This window comes from Oncorhynchus tshawytscha, linkage group LG04, assembly GCF_018296145.1.
Source record: "Oncorhynchus tshawytscha isolate Ot180627B linkage group LG04, Otsh_v2.0, whole genome shotgun sequence".
NCBI classification, from domain to species: Eukaryota; Metazoa; Chordata; class Actinopteri; order Salmoniformes; family Salmonidae; genus Oncorhynchus; species Oncorhynchus tshawytscha.
Genome location: NC_056432.1, coordinates 66,374,950 through 66,388,420, shown reverse-complemented (window position 1 = coordinate 66,388,420; position 13,471 = coordinate 66,374,950). Strand labels below are relative to the sequence as shown.

The following is a 13,471-nucleotide window of genomic DNA, read 5'->3' as shown; positions in this document are numbered from 1 at the left end:
TGTTTATTTAAAGGCCCAGTGGAGTCAAAACATCATTTCAGCCTGTAATTTTAAAAAATATACATATATTATTGTTATTATTATTTTTTGGGGGCTGTTTTAGTGGGGTGAAGTTTTGTCCTGCCTGGTGACATCACCAGGCAGGGATTTAGTTAATAGACCCATTAAGAAAGAGAGTTCCAAACCTCTCTGCCAATAAAATATAGTTTTCAGTTTTCCCCTTCCCACTTAGAGCACTAATATTATATAGAGCACTAATATTATATAGAGCACTAATATTATATAGAGCACTAATATTTTTTGTTGTTGACCATTTTAATTGAAAACAATCACAAAAAGGTACTTAATTGTTACCCAGAAATGATTTGATATTGAGATAAAAATGGCTGCATGGGACCTTTAATGTCTATTGTCCTTGGTTTTAGAATGATTCATGTATGGTTGAAATCTGGAGACCAATGAACATTTATGACTTTGGTTAAGAGTAGTTGTAGCGTATTCCCAACACTAGAGGGTAGTATTTATCCTTTTCTACTACTCTCTGTTGGTCCAACAAATAGGATGTAAACAGTCAAACATACATACACACACTATCTGTAATGAGTTGTGTAGTGAGTTGTGTGCTATGCTGCTTGCCTGAGGCAGTATGGTCTGTTGTAGCTCTAGCTGTGTGCTGCTCTCTGGTTATTGGTACATGGGGAGACAGACAGGCAGGGAGTGTTAGCATGGATGCTAATGAGAACCCAGGTCACATCCCTCAGGCTCATTGTTATTATCTTCTCCTTCCTCTCTCCCTCTCCTCCTCTGCCTCCATCCTCTCCTCCTCCTTCTCCACTCCCCTCCTTCTCCTTCTCCACTCCCCTCCTTCTCCTCCTCTGCCTCTATCCTCTCCTCCTCCTTCTCCACTCCACTCCTTCTCTTCCCCTGCCTCCATCCTCTCCTCCTCCTTCTCCACTCCCCTCCTTCTCCTTCTCCACTCCCCTCCTTCTCCTTCTCCTTCTCCACTCCCCTCCTTCTCCTCCTCTGCCTCTATCCTCTCCTCCTCCTTCTCCACTCCACTCCTTCTCTTCCCCTGCCTTCCCCTGTCCTCCCTCCCTCTTCCAGAGCAAGGTGTGGAGCGCCAGGTGCTGCAGAGCCAGTGTCGGAGACTGGAGAACCAGCACTACAACCTGAGCCTGACAGCAGAGCAGCTCTCCCACAGCATGGGGGTAAGACCCTGTCTGCTACATCTATCATCACTGAGCTTCCTTTAAATCGTTTGGAGAAAATATGATTTCTATTTTAATCAGCTATGTTCAATTGTAGTCTTCATACTGTACAATAATATTGAATAATGCCACAGAATTCTAAGTAAATGTGTGTGTGTGTCTGTGTCTGTGTCTGTGTCTGTGTGTGCGTTTTTGTTACTTTCTCTTTATGGAGTTGTTACATTTTGTTAATGTGGTTTTATTGACTCTACTCCTCCTCCCTCTCTCCCTTTTCTCTCTCTCTCTCTCTCTCTCTCTCTCTCTCTCTATCTATCTCTCTATCTCTCTCTCTCTCTCTCTCTCTCTCTCTCTCTCTCTCTCTCTCTATCTATCTCTCTCTCTATATCTCTCTCTCTCTCTCTCTCTCTCTCTCTCTCTCTCTCTCTCTCTCTCCCTTCTTCTCTCTTTATAGGAGTTGATGTCTCAGAGACAGAAGCTGGCGGTGGAGAGGGAGAAGTTACAGGCCGAGTTGGAGCACTTCAGGAAGTGTCTGACGCTGCCGCAGCCCCACTGGGCCAGGGGAGGGCACTATAAGGGTTACCCCCCTAGGTGACAGCTCCACTGACCCCCAGGCCCGGCCCCATCCCTCCCCGCCCAAACAGAGTTTATTTTTATGACCCAGCCTGGAACTGGACCCGGATGGACAGCTCCACAGGAGAGAGGGATGGACAGCTCCACAGGAGAGAGGGATGGACAGCTCCACAGGAGAGAGGGATGGACAGCTCCACAAGAGAGGGATAAAGGATTAATTGATAGATGGATGGGGCAGCAGGGCCAAGCAGTGAAGCACTGACTGGGGCTGCTGCCAGCCTGCCAGGGACGGTGCCACCAGCCAGTGGTCTGTGCTGACCCTGGGGTCAGAGGGTGCAACGGGCACGTCACACATGGTGCAAAGCTCTAGGACGGTATGGTCAACACACACACAAACATACAAAGAGGCAGACACTCACACCATTCTCTTCAGCAGGCACCAGTTACTCTCTTGCATTGCTGTCCCAGACCCATCCTAGGCTCCCCTCACAGCCACGCCCACACGGACAATCCTGCAATCGGAGAGCAGGTCAGCCCTGGAATGGGTGTGGTCACGTGACAGAGCGCCATCTACCACCAATCCAATGCCCCTACCTCTGGCCAATCGGACAGGACTGAACCTCCCAGCATCTCTCCTGGTGGCAGGTCAGGCCAGCTTTCAAACATGAAATGCACTTAAAGAGAAAGACCTGAAGAACTACCTGGTGGTACTGTGTTACGACAAAGAACTGTTCAAATTAGGGAAGAACTTACAAAATGCACATTTTGGCATGAATAAAGGAAATGTTTTATTTCGAGATGAGAATAAGAATTTAAAAGGTGCTTCAGCCTTGTATTGTAAATACTATTATGACGAAAAATAATTTTGTATGTTTTTATTACTTTAATCATTGTTCTTTTAAGAAGAAGAAAATAAGCCTGCCATTTTTTTATATGTTCATGCTTTTTTGGGTGAAACAGAAAGCTTTGCTTTTAGTGTTTGTTCTGCTGCTGGTCAGGACTGCCCTGTTCAGAGGTGTAGATTGAAGGAGAAATGGAGAGAGAGAACATGCTCCTCTTCTCCTCTTCCCCTTTGACCCAGCAATGTGTGCTGCCGTAGCAGCAGCCTGAGCTCCAGCCACAGCCCTCCCTCCCCTGGCCTCCAGGCCCCGTAAGGCTCACTGAGATGGGGGTAAGACCTAACTCCAGGCCCCACAGGCCTCCCAGATCCATGCACTCCATCAGAACACCAGCCCCACACAGAACCCCTCCTGTCAGGAACAGCGTGTTTTACCACTCTCCCTGTGTTAGTAGTTACCCATTGGAAAGAGTGAGTGACAGCTACAGTTACAATGTCATCCTTTATTTCTCTCTCTCACACACACACACACACACACATATATATATATATTCCCCTTCAGCCCTAGTCCAGGGATGAGCCCTTAGTAGAACTGTTGTCTGATAACTAGACCCATCTCTCTGGGCCTTATCATTAAGCACAAGGGACACAACACCCATTATAATGAGACATTCATATCATCACTAAACCCAGAGAGAGGAAACAATGCAGACAGTACCATGTGACAATGCACCGAGGGAGATCTTGTGAGATTCTTCTCCTTTGTGTTTGCCATAAAAGGAAATAGTGCCAAAAAGTAGCCCTCCCTCTCATAAAATATCATGAGGCTTTTTTAAACCTCAAAATAGAGTAATTAAGCTAACTCCCTGAATTTAAATGGCCAACCCACTTCAAAACGTGTTATATTACTACATTGATCCCACTTATTATAAATGTCAAAGCCCTTGCCAACAATTGGATAATGGACCATTTTTTTCTCCACTTGAGGGCCCTCAAATCCAAAGTCAATGAAAGGTTCTCTTTTGCCAAGTACTTGAATTATTGTCCTGCTCTGCACTGTGCATCTATAGTGTGTGTTTTCATGCCTACATCAGTCCACCTTGCTGCTGGCCATAGCTGTCTCCTGTGCCTCAGTACCCCTGTTCCCCAGTCTCTCTGTTCCCCTACCTTCCTTCTGTGGGAGTGTCTGGCCGGTAAATAAAATGTGTAAAATAAAACGTTTAGCCTTACAAGAGGACCTCCGGCAGCATAGATCGCAATGCAGCGTGGGTATTGTAGTGCTCAGTCAGACTTGACAAGGCTTTGAGTATGTAGTCCTAAAGGGGTTCTGTTTGAACTCCGGTCTGATGCTGTGGATGTGAGATGACAGGGAGGGGAGGGTGGCTGCAGGTCTGGTCCCTACATCCCTCTTTGCTCCACTCCTGGTGAGCTTTCAGAGGAACACCTAGTTAGGGAGGCTGAAGCATGTTTACAGAGCAGAGCTACAATAGGAGCACCACCTGTCAATCAGACAGCAAGCGCTACCACTGAGTTGAGCAGCCAATGAGTTAGCGGGAGGACGTTAGGCCCTTCCCCAGAGCCTCATTACTCTACCATGCACACGCAATAGCCCCCTGACTCTATGGAGGATGTCTAGACTCTAGATGCTGTGAAACTCTGATTTTAAAATGTACTTGTTTGAATTAATTGTAATGTAATATATTATTTGTTGAATGTAGTAATTAGGTATTTATGAATATATTGCTGTAATTTCAGACAAAAAATAAAATAAAATATTTGAAAAATGTACTTGAATAGTCAAGTCTTCTCTTGGCACCATTTCTTCCTGCAGGTTCACCATCTATTTTCAGTGTCTGAGTAAAATTGGAACATTGATGTTTGTTTAACAGTGAGAGTGAGAGTGCATCTGATAAGAGATGGGGGTTGTCAATGAAGTGTTTCTACTACATTGGATTTACCATCTGTTTATTATGAGGCAGGCAAAAACTGACATAGACACATATAGTGAAATCATCAAATCAAATGTCAAAACTTAATTATGTGATTACTGATCATAATATGTGATGGTTATAATGATAGTTAGAACATACATGTGATGGTTATAATGATAGAACATACATGTGATGGTTATAATGATAGTTAGAACATGCATGTGATGGTTATAATGATAGAACATACATGTGATGGTTATAATGATAGAACATACATGTGATGGTTATAATGATAGAACATACATGTGATGGTTATAATGATAGAACATACATGTGATGGTTATAATGATAGAACCTACATGTGATGGTTATAATGATAGTTAGAACATACATGTGATGGTTATAATTGTTACGGCTTCCGTCGAAGGAGAGTCGGACCAAAATGCAGCGTGGTTAAATCGAGACATCTTTAATAACGATGAAAACGAACAATACAAAAACAACAAACGGAAATGTGAAAACCTATACAGCCTGTCTGGTGAATACCAACACACTGAGACAGGAACAATCACCCACAAAACACACAGTGAAACCCAGGCTACCTAAATATGGTTCCCAATCAGAGACAACGAGAATCACCTGACTCTGATTGAGAACCGCCTCAGGCAGCCATAGACTATGCTAGACACCCCTACTCAGCCACAATCCCAATACCTACGAAAAAAACCCTATACATAAACACAACACAAAATAAACCCATGTCACACCCTGGCCTGACCAAATAAATAAGAAAAACACAAAATACTAAGACCAGGGCGTGACAATAATGATAGAACATACATGTGATGGTTATAATGATAGTTAGAACATACATGTGATGGTTATAAAATGACAGTGTAGGTACATATTGTTACAGTACTTAACCACAAGTGTTACCATTACATAGGATATCTTTCTATAGTTTTATAAAATGGTTAGTTCTGGCCTGGCATTATGATTAGTTCAAACTAAAAGGTGTTTTCCATTCATGCTATATATCACTGTATTATATCAACAACTCTTTATTAATATTACTTATGATTAAAACGAAAAGGTTCACAACAAAGTATTCAGTGATAAAGTACATATGAATCTCATCACAGCCTGAAGAGCAGTCATGCAGTCACAGTCAGACAAGTGTCTCTACTCCTCCATCAAACCCTATCTACCCTACATGCATGTTCAAATGGAAAACAGCCATGTTCCCATGTTTGTGGAGACTGTGTTCACGGTAAAGGCTGCATATATCCACTCAATTGGAAATGTACATTTCAATCACACTGTAGTGTGTTTCAATCGCTCTTTAGTGCTATGTGTTGAATGGAGCAATTATATAGGACACAACTAATATGTATACAGTAGGCTGGAAGTGGTGTTGGAGGGCCAGTAGGGGGCACTCTTCCCTCTGGTCTAAGGAGTTCCCAATGCCCAGGGGCAGTGACAGGGACATTGCCCTGCATTAGGTGCAGCCTTTCAGATGGGACATTAAACAGATGTCCTGACTGTGGTCATTAAACTTCCATGGCACTTATTGTAACTGTAAGTGATTTAACCTTTGTTTCATGAATAACTTATTATACCCGTCAATTCCTAATTGTTTTATACTGTATTTCACTCCTCACCTCTACACCATTAAAGCTGATGTCTGGTGAGTATTCTGGCACAAATGGTTACACCCATAGTTGTGTACGACTAGAGATTCATCCAGGTCATTTAGCAACATTTGAGTTTATGTCTTGTTTGGAAATGACATTCTTATTCTGGATTGGATAGATTTGTATAACTCTTATTTCTACTTGTAGGTATTAAACATTACCTCCAACAGAGGACTTGTGGATTGGATAGATTTGTATAACCCTTATTTCTGCTTGTAGGTATTAAACACTACCTCCAACAGAGGACTTGTGGATTGGATAGATTTGTATAACTCTTATTTCTACTTGTAGGTATTAAACACTACCTCCAACAGAGGACTTGTGGAATAACTCTTATTTCTACTTGTAGGTATTAAACACTACCTCCAACAGAGGACTTGTGGATTGGATAGATTTGTATAACTCTTATTTCTACTTGTAGGTATTAAACACTACCTCCAACAGAGGACTTGTGGATTGGATAGATTTGTATAACCCTTATTTCTACTTGTAGGTATTAAACACTACCTCCAACAGAGGACTTGTGGAATAACTCTTACTTCTACTTGTAGGTATTAAACACGACCTCCAACAGAGGTCTTGTGGAATAACTCTTATTTCTACTTGTAGGTATTAAACACGACCTCCAACAGAGGACTTGTGGATTGGATAGATTTGTATAACTCTTATTTCTACTTGTAGGTATTAAACACTACCTCCAACAGAGGACTTGTGGATTGGATAGATTTGTATAACCCTTATTTCTGCTTGTAGGTATTAAACACTACCTCCAACAGAGGACTTGTGGATTGGATAGATTTGTATAACTCTTATTTTAACTTGTAGGTATTAAACACTACCTCCAACAGAGGACTTGTGGATTGGATAGATTTGTATAACTCTTATTTTAACTTGTAGGTATTAAACACTACCTCCAACAGAGGACTTGTGGAATAACTCTTACTTCTACTTGTAGGTATTAAACACTACCTCCAACAGAGGACTTGTGGAATAATTCTTATTTCTACTTGTAGGTATTAAACACGACCTCCAACAGAGGACTTGTGGATTGGATAGATTTGTATAACTCTTATTTCTACTTGTAGGTATTAAACACTACCTCCAACAGAGGACTTGTGGATTGGATAGATTTGTATAACTCTTATTTTAACTTGTAGGTATTAAACACTACCTCCAACAGAGGACTTGTGGATTGGATAGATTTGTATAACTCTTATTTTAACTTGTAGGTATTAAACACTACCTCCAACAGAGGACTTGTGGAATAACTCTTACTTCTACTTGTAGGTATTAAACACTACCTCCAACAGAGGACTTGTGGAATAACTCTTATTTCTACTTTTAGGTATTAAACACTACCTCCAACAGAGGACTTGTGGATTGGCAGTAAAAATAACACACGGGCTACAAAGGAAAACTGTTACGTGTAGTTGAATTACTCTGGACCAAGACATACAGCCACGCAGTCATCAACATCCACTCTGTGTCTTTTTCTCCACACTCTCTCAAAGGTGCCTCTGGGAATATTATCGCTTTCAAAATAAAAGTCCCCAGGCTACAAACAGTGTCTCAATACATTACGGCAAAATAAAAGTCGTAACAAAAGTAAGGCTACAGATTTTTATGTCAACATAAGTCTAGGCTTTAGAAGTGCCATGAATTGGTATGCGTTACATCTCTGGTTGTTTTGCTCTGCTCTCTGCCGGACTCCTCTTATCCTGTTGGTTCGCATACCCCCTCACTTTCTTTCTGTATTCTCGGACCTCACCAGCTGCCTTACACAGGCTCAGAAATGCATCATCATTTACCACAGGAAGTTCTTTACACTTGTCCTCAAATTTCTCATCTGGACAAGTCAACAGTTCCATCAATAATCGTCTTGTTTTACCAAAACTTCCTTGGCCCTTTAGTTCACTCTTTATCTCACCATGGATGTATGCACTTGTTGCCCAAACTCTAGGATTAAAATGTGATTGAGCAGTTGTCAGGCCATCCTTATTTATTTGACACCTTGCTGGAACAGAGGTAATTATGGGATTGTCAGCGGTAAAGACTGCTGTGAATTGTTCACGCTCCTTAACTTTTTTGATAATTTTTGGCGACTCCATTGTTTTGTCTTTTCCAAGAAAGCTCTCTGTTAGTGTGTCCTCCCCCTTTAGGAGTAAAACACAGAAGTTGGGCTCTGGATAGTATGTGCCTAGAGGAAAGTGTTTTGCTGTCTCAACTCGAATTGCTCTGTCAACCTGGCTTGGCCTCTTAAAAGCCCTGTCCGGAAACTCATAGCCTGTTGACATCACCGTTGGGGGGATGCCAGAGTGAGTGTTAGAGTGCTTTCTGACTATCTCTAAATAAGAGCTGTAAACTTGGTTAAAGTTTACAGTATCAGCGTCAATAAAACTGAAATAGATCAGAGCGTCAGGATCCTCTCCTCTCAACTCTCTAACAAGCTGTTTAGTTTCTTCATGATCTTTTAGATATTCTCTGATATCCGTATATGGTATACCTTTTATTTTATTTATACTGTCTACATATTTAATGTTACCATTGGGTCCCCAGGTAAATGAAATCTTTTTAAACTTCAATACCGTATTCTCCTCCATGTTCATCAGCATTGTCAGCTGTCCCCTGAGCTCAGGAGAATCTTTGCCATTGAGGCCAATGATGATGGCCACATCTTTCAGGTGCTCCTCATCTTCCTCCTTAAATCCTGTATCCTCCAACAACTTCAGTAACCTTTGAACCTGTGACTGGATTTGGTCCAGTCGGTTGTTGTTAAGTAGTGGGACCCTCATGGGCACATTGATCAGAAACTTGATCTTTTGATCCTGGTTCTGCTTCTGGGTTTGTCAGGAGAAACAACAAAAACAAACCATGTAAGGTTAGAAAATGATAATACTTTTGGTTAAAGAAGTCACGACTCTGACCGAAGGTGGCTCCCCTTTCCGTTCGGGTGGCGCTCGGCGGTCGTCGTCGCCGGTCTACTAGCTGCCACTGATTCTTTCCTCCCCCTCCTTATGTGTTTATTGATTACACCTGTTTAGAGTTGGTTGTAATTAGTTGGGCTTTATTAGTCAGCCGGTCCTTTTCCGTTTCTTTGTGCGGGATTGATTATTGTAACCCTGGTGTTTGTTACAGAAGAATGTGTTGGTTTATGTTCGTATATAGTGCTGGACTGTTTCGTTCCCCGTGTCTGGGGCATTTTTGTTGTGAGCACCCAGTGTTTAGTGGGGTGGCCGTGGTTCACCGTGTGTGCATTAAAAGAGCACTATATTGAACTCTCTGTTTTCCTGCGTCTGACTTCACACTCACGACACCCAGTACCTTACAAAAGGTCACTGTTAGAAATTTGCAGTATCCCTTGGAGAGGACCGATTTAAACTCTGAAGATCATTGACCTCTCACTGTATTTCATATATTTGATCCCTGATGTTTTTCTATTACAATGACACTGTTGTTGGCTCACCTGACTGGACCCCTGGTTGAGCTCCTTCCTTCCATCTTGGTCCCCTCTTTTATTCTTCATCTTATTAGAAGGCTCTGGTTGCCCTGGTTGTGGGGTGTTGTTCGACCTCATGGCACCAGTGGGAAACATTTGCAGCTCAGTATTCTCCAATCTGCAGAACAAAACGGAAATAAATCATGGTTTAAAAAAAAAAGTTAGAACAAGTTATAACATAGCTACCAGTAATAGGAAAACGTACTTTGAGAGGACTGTGTCACCCCCATCACCCAAATGTTTTCCTCCAAAACATCCTTCATGAGTCATTTTCTCCCTACCGTATTATGCGTCCGCTGGTGTCTGGGTTGTTGACATAAGACTGTCTGGTGGGCTGCTTCATAATAGAGCCTGAGGGGAGAAACAGGCTTTTCAGAGACAGAGCATTTTGGGAAAGAGGTAGAGTTAGTTAGATTGAATGTGTAGTGATAAACCATTCTCTTCTAACCTTGTGTTACATTACTAGCTGGGTCGCCTACAGGTTCATCAGATGCCATCCCCAAACAGCAGGAGAACATTGAGGAGCGTGGCTGGGTTACCGGAACCGTCATAGGAGACGTCTCTGGGGATCTTTCTTCTAATCTTTCTCTCTGTTTTCTGTTGTTACCCTCCATGATGTCTCAGACAGACCTACTGTATGAAAGCACAAGACTCAGAGGAGGAAAGGATCTATTTCAAATCAAATGATATGTGCAATACATCTCCATTTCATAAATCTTCTTCTTAATTTGCTAAATAATTGTAAATAGTCATATTTTTTTGCACTGTCCTGTTACCGAGAATGGATTCTCATTTCATTACTGGCTATTGACATTTTATAAATCCATCCATGCTTCATTGATACTTGAATGTTGATAGAGAATATACTAGAGCTTAGAATAGCATACCACATTTGATGAAGATATCGATCAACGCATTCACTATTTCCTTGTTTCTTAGTGCAACAAAATGATTCAGATGAAGGTTTTTCCTAATGCCTCTAAAGACGGAGATGAGATTAGGCCTATCTAAAAATACATATCTGTTGATGTTCTCAGCAATCTACCCCAGTAGTTTCCCTGTGGGACTTGTGTTGTGTTGCAGGTCACCAACATTCCTCCACCATGTTGAATATTTCATTAGAGACCCATCTTCCTTTTCGGATATGTTCGCAAGAAAACACCCGACGGAACTTGAGAGGATCTGTAGAGATGAATGGGAGAAACTCCCCAAATACAGGTGTGCCAAGCTTGTAGCGTCATACTCAAGAAGACTTGAGGCGGTAGTTTAACAAAGTACTGAGTAAACGGTCTGAGTACATATGTAAATGTGATATTTCCGTTATTTATTTTTAATACATTTGCACACAAAAAAACAACTGTTTTTGCTTTGTCATTATGGGGTATTATTCTAAAATGGATTAAATGGGTTTTTTCCCTCATCAATCTACACACAGTAAATAATTTTTTTTTATCAATTTAGAATAAGGATGTAATGTAACAAAATGTGGAAAAGTCAAGGGGTCTGAATACTTTCTGAATGCACTGTATCTGTTTTTCCATTTAGAAATAAAAGCATTTTATGTATCTAGCCCCTCTTATGAAACTACTATATTTTAGTTATAACATTTTCATGAATCTTCAAAAAATGTTAGAATTTTTCCACTTTGTCTTTACAGAATATTTAGTGTGGCTCATTGACAAAAAAATGGCAATCAAATCCATTTTAATCCCACTTTGTAACGCAATCAAATTTGAATAAATCCAAGGGGGTTGTAGACTTTCTAGAGGCACTGTATATCCAAAATGTAAAATGTAGTTCCACTGTCAAAATTCACAGTGCTTGACTTGTGTAGGAGCTCACCAGAGCTGAGTACCGGCACTTAACATTTTCTACTGCTTGAGCTCAAATACAAATAAGTTTCAAACATACACATCATACCAACTAAAGGGATATTTTCATCAAATACAAATTAACATTATTTTCCACCTACTGGTACCTTGGCTGTAGTCGATTCAACAAGGCCGTGTTTAGATATTCCCGTAGATACTTAGTCTTATATTTAGTTTTGTTAATATTACTGTTAACACTTATGCCGCTGTAATAACACTAACATTTTATTAACATTGCATTTTCCCAATTGCATAGCAAGGTAGTTGAGTTGATCATTTACAGTAAAGGTAATTTAAAGGCAATTTACACTCGAGTCTTGTACTGAATCCCCACCCTAGTCCTTTAGTGTCAATAGAATTACATAATAAAAATACTTCGCTAAGTTGTCATATAGGCCTATATTCCCTGTTTCTGATAGTCAATCCTGTCAATTTAGACAAATACGTAAATATACAATCAAACCTGAAACAAAGTCTGACCCACTATTCGTCTTCTGATCACTCCCCTGTCTTTATATTCCTTTTTTATTTCTGCTTCAATGAGTGGTCCTTTGAGGCAGAAGCTCTGTATGTGAGCTGTTGAAGGTTCCTCTTTATGAAGCCCAGAATAGGATGTGGCCTCTTATACCTCTGAAGAAGGAAGTTATCTACATGTTCTGCTCCTTTTGTAATAGGTGGAGGGAAGCATCTGAGAGGGAGAGGCATACTGTATAGCCTTCCCTGCAGTCATCTGTCGTGGTAATTTCCTGTATTACTAAATAAAGAGAGTTTATAAACCACACACAAGTCAGAGTTATACTTAAACTTTATATTTTAATAATATGAACTTCACCATAGCCCTGTGACTCTCAGATCAATTCAGTGTCTATAAATAAATTCTGAGAGTCCTTACAATAGAATACTTCATCTTTTATAGCCAAGATACACCCTTCTCAACTCAGAATGATGAACCACAGATCTTAGAAACTTCACAAAGGGCCTTTTACTTGAAAGAGGAGTATCCCATAGCCAGATAGCATTAGCTATAAATTATCGTTCAGTTTGCTCTCTAAGAGAAGGTTCTACTTCTCGTTCTTGGTACTTCCTATTACCAAAACATCATACCTCATTACACAGTAGCCTGTCTTCATACGTAACTGTAGTACATGCATTTGTGGAAAAAAATACAGTAAAGTGTGACTGGTTATTTTAATGAATACATTTAGTTTTAATGAGGCTGTAGTGTAGGCCTACAGATATCTCTATAGCCAGGTTTGGCACACCCTGACCTGTTTCACCTGTCTTTGTGCTTGTCTCCACCCCCCTCTGTTACCAGTTTGTCTTGTCTTGTCAAGCTTACCAGCGTGTTTTTCCATGGTCCTGTTTTCCAAGTCTCTGTTTTTCTAGCCTTCCCGGTTCTGACCCGTTCCGCCTGCCCTGACACTGAGCCCGCCTGCCTGACCGTTCACCCTGCCTTGACCTCGAGCCTGCCTGCCCCCACTGTAACTTTCAGACTCTAACCTGGTTTATGAACTTCTGCCTGTCCTGACCTGCCTATTGCCTGCCCCTTTTATTTCAATAAACATCAGAGACTCGAACCATCTGCCTCCTGTGTCTGCATCTGGCTCTAGCCCTGTGTCGATATAAGGTTAGCTGACATTGTCACGAAAACGATGTGCACGCTTCAATGGGGCAGAAGTCCATGTGTTGTTGCCTGATTGTTCGCAACAATGACAAGAAGTTGCCTTGTGGGGAATCGTAGGTGTCGCGTTTCAGCTAGTTTTATCTTGTTCTTGATACCATAACTTGTTTTGAGGTGTTTTGACTGTTGCCACATCTATGCTAATATGGCAAAACATTTGCTAGCTAGCTAACCAACAACTG

General features: G+C 41.2%; 2 protein-coding genes across 8 annotated transcripts in view; one reads left to right on the top strand and one right to left on the bottom strand.

The window, feature by feature from the left end:
• gse1b (Gse1 coiled-coil protein b) overlaps positions 1–4,404 on the top strand; it is a 445,489-nt gene extending 441,085 nt beyond the window's left edge. Inside the window, exons 16-17 of the mRNA XM_042321104.1 lie at positions 1,105–1,208; positions 1,660–4,404. Coding sequence (XP_042177038.1) covers positions 1,105–1,208; positions 1,660–1,800 — 245 coding nt within the window. The 3' untranslated portion in view covers positions 1,801–4,404. The remainder of the gene's footprint in view (positions 1–1,104; positions 1,209–1,659) is intronic.
• A 2,220-nt stretch (positions 4,405–6,624) lies between these two features.
• On the bottom strand, positions 6,625–12,243 carry LOC112237514. Of its 7 annotated transcripts, none has more exons than XR_006083293.1 (6): positions 12,072–12,238; positions 10,186–10,370; positions 10,019–10,088; positions 9,705–9,855; positions 6,937–9,078; positions 6,625–6,864 (listed from the first exon to the last, which is right to left on the bottom strand). XR_006083293.1 is itself a non-coding variant. In XM_024406128.2 (5 exons), the coding sequence occupies exons 2-5, from the start codon at positions 10,349–10,351 to the stop codon at positions 7,912–7,914; spliced, it is 1,548 nt and encodes a 515-aa protein (XP_024261896.1). In that variant the 5' UTR covers positions 10,352–10,370; positions 12,072–12,243; the 3' UTR covers positions 6,625–7,911. The 7 variants fall into 7 exon arrangements, 5 of the variants coding, with proteins under 5 accessions (XP_024261896.1, XP_024261895.1, XP_042177037.1 ...); XR_006083294.1 differs by having other exon boundaries at positions 6,625–7,152; positions 7,341–9,078; XM_024406128.2 differs by having other exon boundaries at positions 6,625–9,072; positions 12,072–12,243.
• Positions 12,244–13,471: the final 1,228 nt, after the last annotated feature.